Raw genomic sequence first — 9,224 nt, forward strand, 5'->3', positions numbered from 1 at the left:
ATCGGTAGTGACAAGTAATTAAAAAAAAAAGAAATTCACAGACACTAGTCATTATGCGGATCTCCCTTATTCCCATCCTTGCCAAATCCAGAAAAAATAAAATAAAACAAACAAAAAAAACCATACCTAGTCTTGGTGTTAATTTTCTCCACGTGTTTTTTAAGTGCACTTGAAAGCTGCATCCTATAGAGGAAAAAAGCTTCCATTATAAAACATGGTTAACATTTAGGGTACACTGAAAAAGAAAATTTAAAAATACGACAAGGTAAAGATTGATTTCTCTTTAAATATAACATAAAACAAAAGTAGGTTTTTAAACAGTATCATATGGGAAATACTTTGATAAGTAAGTTATAGAAATATGAAGGAACACCAATATGGATGCGGCTGTTGCATGCAGTTGTGCATATGGCCAGAGAGGGGGGCTGAGCAGACCTGACACCCAGCCTGAACTTGCTCTGCAAGCCGTCCACCTTGGTGCAGGGCTGCGAGGAAGCATTAAGGCACTACAAAATGTAATGTACAACACAATAAACATGTTTAACACTGCTGTAAGTTATATGTGCAAGTTGTTAAGAGAATAAATCCTAAGAGTTCTCACCACAAGAAAATAATTTTTTTTGCTATTTCTTTAATTTTGTATCTATATGAGATGATGTTCATTAAACCTAATGTGATAATCATTTCAGGATGCAAGTCAAAACATTATGCTGCACACCTTAAACTTATACAGTGCTGTATATCAATTATATCTCAATAAAACTGGAAGGAAAAAAAAAGGTACTATAGAGATCAACAGGGGCCCAAAATGTGTAGTTAGGGAATACAAAACCATACTTGACTGTGAACTTTAAAATGTGTCTATGTAAAAGCAAGCACTGTAATTTATTTTTAAATTCAAATAGCTAATAAATCATAACAAAAAGGCAATCAGGGGCTTCCCTGGTGACGCAGTGGTTAAGAATCCACCTGCCAATGCAGGGGACACAGGTTCGAGCCCTGGTCCGGGAAGATCCCACATGCCACGGAGCAACTAAGCCCGCGCACCATGACTACTGACCCTGCGCTCTAGAGCCCGAGAGCCACAACCACTGAGACTGTGTGCCACAACTACTGAAGCCCACACACCTAGAGCCTGTGCTCCGCAACAAGAGAAGCCACTGCAACGAGAAACCCATGCACTGCAAAGAAAAGTAGCCCCTGCTCGCCGCAGCTAGAGAAAGCCTGTGCACAGCAATGAAGACCCAAAGCAGCCAAAAATAAACTAAAAAAAAAAAAGGCAATCAGCTCAGCAATATTAGTCATTTCATTAAAGGGGGATATCTTAATAGCTCTGAAGCCACCTTAGTTAAAAAATATGATCTATATAATGAGCCAGCATATGAAATGAGGGAAAAAAGTTCACTGCTAGAAGCAATTAAAAGGGATTTAACTACTTTTCAATTAAATGTAAATAAATTCATCTGGGACGGCCAGAAATACAAGGAAAAAACTGTTAAGAGTCATTCACTTAATTGAGATTGTTAATTCAGATCATAAGTCTATAATAGAGGCCACTGTTTGTCTTATTAACAACTGTATGCCAGCTCCAGCACAAAGCTTACAACACAGGAAGCACTCAAATATCTGTTGAATGAATTTTAAAATATATATGCAAAGCCTAAAATTAAAAATATATTTAAACTCAATGACAATTCTTTTACTCCATTAAGAGTTATTGGAATAGGGGACTTCCCTGGGGGTCCAGTGGTTAAGAATCCACCTTCCAATGCAGGGGACACAGGTTCGATCCCTGGTTGGGGAACTAAGATCCCATATGCCGCGGGACAACCAAGCCCTTGAGCCACAACTACTGAGCACACAAGCCACAACTAGAGAGCCTGCATGCCGCAACTGTTGAGCTCGAGCGCCAAAACTAGAGAGAAGCCCAGGCGCCGCATGAAGATCACGCGTCCCCCAACTAAGACCCGATGCAGCCAAAAAGTAAAATAAATAAACAAATATTTAAAAAAAAGTTACTGGAGTAAATGAATCCATATAATCATTTCAAACACAGAATGAGATTTAACCTCACACTTTAATTGTCTTGACTGACATTTCCTTATTAACCTTATCTTATGTAACTTCTTCAAATGAAGACATTAATGAATGACGTAACTTTTCTCTCAGGGCTCAAAATTTGTGGGACCATTATCTAAACATCATTTTGATTGATTACTTCAGACTAGTTAAAATATCCCCTCCACCTTGAGCCATACCCATTTTGCATACTTAAAACATAATAATTGGGCTTCCCTGGTGGCGCAGTGGTTGAGAGTCCGCCTGCCGATGCAGGGCACACGGGTTCGTGCCCCGGTCCAGGAAGATCCCACATGCTGCGGAGCGGCTGGGCCTGTGAGCCATGGCCGCTGAGCCTGCGCGTATGGAGCCTGTGCTCCGCAACGGGAGAAAGAATCCCCCCCAACAAAAAAAAAAAAAAAAAAAAAAAAAAAAGGTAATAATTACCTGTCTAACGCAAGCTTTTTCATTTCAAAAGCAATTTTTGCCTCTTCAATTTCTTTTTCCAGTTCTTCAATTTTACTGCCAAAGAAGCATGAACAAAAGAATTTCAGCAATATCAGAAAAAGTAACTACTTGAAGAAAGGTATAAAGTAAATCTTTGAAGAAAGTAAAATGCCTGTTCTCTAAATAAAAGTATTCTACAGGCTCCCAACACCTATGCATTTACAGATTTGGTAAACTGATTCCTGCTATGATACTTCGCTAAGTATCTTGTTAAGGTGTGGAGGATGCCATAAGTGCTAATATGATCACTCACGTGCATGTAAATCTACATCCCACATCAACAACTTCTCAATACGTGCAAGACAAATTACTTGGAAAAAAAAAGGAAAGGAAAAAGAAAGACAATATTATAAGGTGGATAATATTATTAAATCTGTAAAAACCACAACTAAAATTTTAAAATATGACCTACACTTCAATTTGCTTTTCCTGCATGATTTGTTCTGGAGTTTTTTCTTCATCTACAAATAAATAAATTTTTGACGTTAGTAGTATTTTATTAAAGCATTGTCCAAAAGAAATATAATGTAAGCCACAAATGCAAACCAAATATGTAATTTTTAATTTCATTTCCACACTACAAAAGAAACAACAAATGAAAATAATTTTAATATAGCTTATTAAACCCAACAGATCCAAAATATTATCGTTTCAACATGTAATCAATTTCTAATTACTACTGAAATATTTCACATTCTTTTCTTCTGTGCATATTTTACATTTACAGTCCTTCTCAATGGGGACTAACCACATTTCAAGTGTTCAACGGTCACATGGAGCTAATGTCTACCACGTCGGACAGCACAGTTATGGAATGATAGAAAAAGAGTAAAAAATGAACAAGATCACAGGGCTTCCCTGGTGGCTCAGTGGTTGACAGTCCACCTGCCTATGCAGGGGACACAGGTTCGTGCCCCGGCCCAGGAAGATCCCACATGCCGCGGAGTGGCTAGGCCCGTGAGCCACGGCCGCTGAGCCTGCGCATCCAGAGCCTGTGCTCCGCAACGGGAGAGGCCCGCGCATACCACAAGAAACAAAAAACAAAAAACAAGATCAATGTAAAAAAAAAAAAACAACTGTATGTCTATATATTAGCAACAAACAACAGGAAATTAAACTTTAAAAATACATGTAAAATTGCACGCAAACACAAAAAATACTTAAGGATAAATTTAACAAAATACATGTATGACCTCTACATTGAACACTACCAAATACTATAAGTTAATTTAATTTAATTAATTTATTTATTTGTTTTTGACTGTGTTGGGTCTTCATTGCTGCATGTGGGCTTTCTCTAGCTGCGGCAAGCAGGGGCTATTCTTCGTTGTGGTGTGCGGGCTTCTCACTGTGGTGGCTTCTCTCGCTGTGGATCATGGGCTTTAGGCACACAGGCTTTAGTAGTTGTGGCTCGCGGGCTCTAGAGCACAGGCTCAGTAGTTGTGGTGCATGGGCTTAGTTGCTCCGCAGCATGTGGGATCTTCCCAGATCAGGGATTGAACCCATGTCCCCTGCACTGGCAAGCGCATTCTTAACCACTGCGCCACCAGGGAAGACCCCATTACAAAATACTAAAATGGAAAGATAAACTATCTATATGTATTGGGAGAATCATTATCGCTAATATAACAATTTCACCCATACTGATCTATAGATCCCACTCAAATCCCAGTCAAATCTGTAGAAATTGACAAGCTGATTTTAAATGCATATAGAAAAACAAAGGACCAAGAATAATCAAAGCAATTTTGACAAAGAATGTTGAAGGACTTACAAGAGCTGATAATCAAGACTTACTGTAAAGCTACAGTCATCCAAACATCATGGTACCATTGTAAGGATAGACAAATACCTCAAAGGAACAGAAGAAAAAGTCCAGAAATAGACCTACACATATACAATGGATAAAGAAAAGTCTTTTCAACAGTGCTAGAAAAACTGGATTTCTATATGGAAAACAAATGAACCTTTATCCTTACTTAGCGCACACCATACACAAAAGTTACTCCAAAAGTAGCAGGATACAAAATTAATGCACAGAAATCTCTTGCATTCCTACACATTAATGATGAAAAATCTGAAAGAGAAATTAAGCAAACACTCCCATTTACCATTGTAACAAAAAGAGTAAAATACTTAGGAATAAACCTACCTAAGGAGACAAAAGACCTGTATGCAGAAAACTATAAGGCACTGATGAAAGAAATTAAAGATGATACAAACAGATGGAGAGATATACCATGTTCTTGGATTGGAAGAATCAACATTGTGAAAATGACTCTACTACCCAAAGCAATCTATAAATTCAATGCAATCTCTATCAAACTACCAATAGTATTCTTCACAGAACTAGAACAAAAAATTTCACAATTTGTATGGAAATATAAAAGACCCCGAATAGCCAAAGCAATCTTGAGAAAGAAAAATGGAGCTGGAGGAATCAGGCTCCCTGACTTCAGACTATATGACAAAGCTACAGTAATCAAGACAGTATGGTACTGGCACAAAAACAGAAATATAGATCAATGGAACAGGATAGAAAGCACAGAGATAAATCCACACACATATGGTCACCTTATTTTTGATAAAGGAGGCATGAATATACAATGGAGAAAAGACAGCCTCTTCAATAAGTGGTGCTGGGAAAACTGGACAGCTACACGTAAAAGTGAAATTAGACCACTCCCTAACACCATATACAAAAATAAACTCAAAATGGATTAAAGACCTAAATGTAAGGCCAGACACTATAAAACTCTTAGAGGAAAACATAGGCAGAACACTGTGACATAAGTCACAGCAAGATCCTTTTTGACCCACCTCCTTCAGAAATGGAAATAAAACCAAAAATAAACAAATGGGACCTAATGAAACTTAAAACCTTTTGCACAGCAAAGGAAACCATAAACAAGACGAAAAGACAACCCTCAGAATGGGAGAAAATATTTGCAAACGAAGCAACTGACAAAGGATTAATCTCCAAAATATGCAAGCAGCTCATGCAATTCAATATCAAAAAACCAAACAACCCAATCCAAAAATGGGCAGACGACCTAGAGACATTTCTCCAAAGAAGATATACAGATTGCCAACAAACACATGAATGGATTCTCAACATCCTTTCATTAGAGAAATGCACTAATCATTACAGAGATGCAGATCAAAACTATAATGAGGTATCACCTCACACCATTAAGAATGGCCATCATCAGAAAATCTACAAACAATAAATGCTGGAGAGGGTGTGGAGAAAAGGAAATCCTCTTGCACTGTTGGTGGGAATGTAAACTGATACAGCCACTATGAAGAACAGTATGGAGTTCCTCAAAAAACTAAAAACAGAGCTACCATACGACCCAGCAATCACACTACTGGGCATATACCCTGAGAAAACCATAATTCAAAAAGAGTCATGTACCGCAATGTTCACTGCAGCTCTATTTACAATAACCAGGACGTGGAAGCAACCTAAGTGTCCATCGACAGAGGAATGGATAAAGAAGATGTGGCACATATACACAATGGAGTATTACTCAGCCATAAAAAGAAACGAAATTGAGTTATTTGTACTGGGGTGTATGGACCTAGAGTCTGTCATACAGAGTGAAGTAAGTCAGAAAGAGAAAAACAAATACCATATGCTAACAGATATATATGGAATCTAAAAACAAAAAAAAAAATGGTTTTGAAGAACCGAGGGGCAGGACAGGAATAAAGACGCAGACATAGAGAATGGACTTGAGGACACGGGGAGGGGGAAGGGCAAGCTGGGACGAAGTGAGAGAGTGGCATGGTCATATACACACTACCAAATGTAAAACAGATAGCTAGTGGGAAGCAGCCACAGAGCACAGGGAGATCAGCTCGGTGCTTTGTGTCCACCTAGAAGGGTGGGATAGGGAGGGTGGGGGGGAGACACGAGGGAGGAGATATGGGTATATATGTATATGTATAGCTGATTCACTTTGTTATACAGCAGAAACTAACACACCATTGTAAAGCAATTATATTCCAATAAAGATGTTTAAAAAAAACAAAAGAATCTCAGTCCAGTACGCTAAACCTAATACCTTAAGACTTCTAGAACAAAACACAGGAGAAAACTTTGCAACCTTGGGGTAGTCACAGTTTCTTAGATAGAACTCAAAAACCACAAAGTACAAAAGAAAAGAGTGAAAAATAGTGCTTCATCAAAATTAATGCCTTCTGCTCCTCAAAAGACAATGTTAGGGCTTCCCTGGTGGCACAGTGGTTGAGAGTCTGTCTGCCGATGCAGGGGACACGGGTTCGTGCCCCGGTCCGGGAAGATCCCACATGCCGTGGAGCGGGTAGACCTGTGAGCCATGGCCGCTGAGCCTGCACGGGCCGGAGCGTGTGCTCCGCAATGGGAGAGGCCACAACAGTGAGAGGCCCGCGTACCGCAAAAAAAAAAAAAAAAAAAAAAAAGACAATGTTAAGGAAGTAAAAAAGCAAGCAACAAACTAGGAGAAAATTTCTGTCATATATGTATACATATGTATACACACACGCACACATATATTTATTTATTTACCTGAAAAAGGACTGTATTCTTGTTTTTAAAGGAGTGAATATTTTATTCTTTAGTGTTTAGTAGAATACATCATGTATTCAGTTATAATTAAAGAACTCAAACTCAATGAGACTAACAATCCAATTAAAAAATGGGTAAGCACCTCCTAGAGTAATGGAAATAAAAACAAAAAGCAACAAATGGGACCTAATGAAACTTCAAAGCTTTTGCACAGCAAAGGAAACCACAAACAAGACCAAAAGACAACCCTCAGAATGGGAGAAAATATTTGCAAATGAAGCAACTGACAAAGGATTAATCTCCAAAATTTACAAACAGCTCATGCAGCTCAATAACAAAAAAACAAACAACCCAATCCAAAAATGGGCAGAAGACCTAAATAGACATTTCTCCAAAGAAGATATACAGACTGCCAACAAACACATGAAAGAATGCTCAACATCATTAATCATTAGAGAAATGCAAATCAAAACTACAATGAGATATCATCTCACACCAGTGAGAATGGCCATCATCAAAAAATCTAGAAACAATAAATGCTGGAGAGGGTGTGGAGAAAAGGGAACACTCTTGCACTGCTGGTGGGAATGTGAATTGGTACAGCCACTATGGAGAACAGTATGGAGGTTCCTTAAAAAACTACAAATAGAACTACCATATGACCCAGCAATCCCACTACTGGGCATATACCCTGAGAAAACCAAAATTCAAAAAGAGTCATGTACCAAAATGTTCACTGCAGCTCTATTTACAACAGCCCAGAGATGGAAACAACCTAAGTGCCCATCATCAGATGAATGGATAAAGAAGATGTGGCACATATATACAATGGAATATTACTCAGCCATAAAAAGAAACGAAATTGAGCTATTTGTAATGAGGTGGATGGACCTAGAGTCTGTCATACAGAGTGAAGTAAGTCAGAAAGAAAAAGATAAATACCGTGTGCTAACACATATATATGGAATTTAAGAAGAGAAAAAAATGTCATGAAGAACCTAGGGGTAAGACAGGAATAAAGACACAGACCTACTGGAGAACGGACTTGAGGATATGGGGAGGGGTAAGGGTGAGCTGTGATAGGGCGAGAGAGAGTCATGGACATATACACACTAACAAACGTAAGGTAGATAGCTAGTGGGAAGCAGCCGCATGGCACAGGGACATCAGCCCGGTGCTTTGTGACCGCCTGAAGGGGTGGGAGAGGGAGGGTGGGAGGGAGGGAGACACAAGAGGGAAGAGATATGGGAACATATGTATATGTATAACTGATTCACTTTGTTGTAAAGCAGAAACTAACACACCATTGTAAAGCAATTATACTCCAATAAAGATGTTTTTTAAAAAAAATGGGTAAAGATTTGAATGGATATTTCATAAAAGTAGATTTATACATCTACTTCATAAAAGTAGATGTATAAATTGCCAAAAACACATGAAAAGATAATCAACAACATTAGTTATTAGGGAAATGTAAATTAAAACCACATGAGATACTACTATATACTTACTAGAATGGCTAAAATTTAAAAAGACTGACAGGGGACTTCCCTGGTGGTGCAGTGGTTAAGAATCCACCTGCCAATGCAGGGGACACGGGTTCGATCCCTGGTCTGGGAAGATCCCACATGCCACAGGGCAACTAAGCCCATGCGCCACAACTACTGAGCCCGCATGCGACATCTACTGAAGCCCACACCCTAGAGCCTGTGCACTGCAACTACTGAGCCCACACGCTGCAACTACTGAGCCCGTGCTCCACAATAAGAGAAACCACTGCAATGAGAAGCCCACACAGTGCAGTGAAGAGTAGCCCCTGCTCGCTGCAACTAGAGTAACCCATGCACAGCAACGAAGACCAAACGCAGCCAAAAAATAAATAAATTAACTAAAAAAAAAATGGTGAGGGCTTCCCTGGTGGCGCAGTGGTTGAGATTCCGTCTGCCGATGCAGGGGACACGGGTTCGTGCCCCGGTCCAGGAAGATCCCACATGCCGTGGAGCGGCTGGGCCCGTGAGCCATGGCTGCTGAGCCTGCGCATCCAGAGCCTGTGCTCCTTAACGGGAGAGGCCACAACAGTGAGAGGCCCATGTACGGCAAAAAAAAA

The 9,224-nt window shown here is 39.4% G+C and overlaps 1 protein-coding gene across 2 annotated transcripts in view; it reads right to left on the reverse strand.

Annotated features, from left to right (window-relative positions):
* Positions 1-9,224, reverse strand: part of CENPH (centromere protein H) — a 23,294-nt gene that overhangs the window by 8,675 nt on the left and 5,395 nt on the right. Inside the window, exons 3-5 of one of the 2 annotated variants that reach the window (XM_024756180.1) lie at positions 2,978-3,026; positions 2,506-2,580; positions 127-183 (exon numbers count right to left, since the gene is read on the reverse strand). In XM_024756180.1, the coding sequence (XP_024611948.1) occupies positions 127-183; positions 2,506-2,580; positions 2,978-3,026 (181 nt within the window). The remainder of the gene's footprint in view (positions 1-126; positions 184-2,505; positions 2,581-2,977; positions 3,027-9,224) is intronic. The other variant, XM_024756181.1, reaches the window with a different exon arrangement.

This window comes from Neophocaena asiaeorientalis, unplaced genomic scaffold, assembly GCF_003031525.2.
Source record: "Neophocaena asiaeorientalis asiaeorientalis breed wild unplaced genomic scaffold, Neophocaena_asiaeorientalis_V1.1 scaffold376, whole genome shotgun sequence".
NCBI classification, from domain to species: Eukaryota; Metazoa; Chordata; class Mammalia; order Artiodactyla; family Phocoenidae; genus Neophocaena; species Neophocaena asiaeorientalis.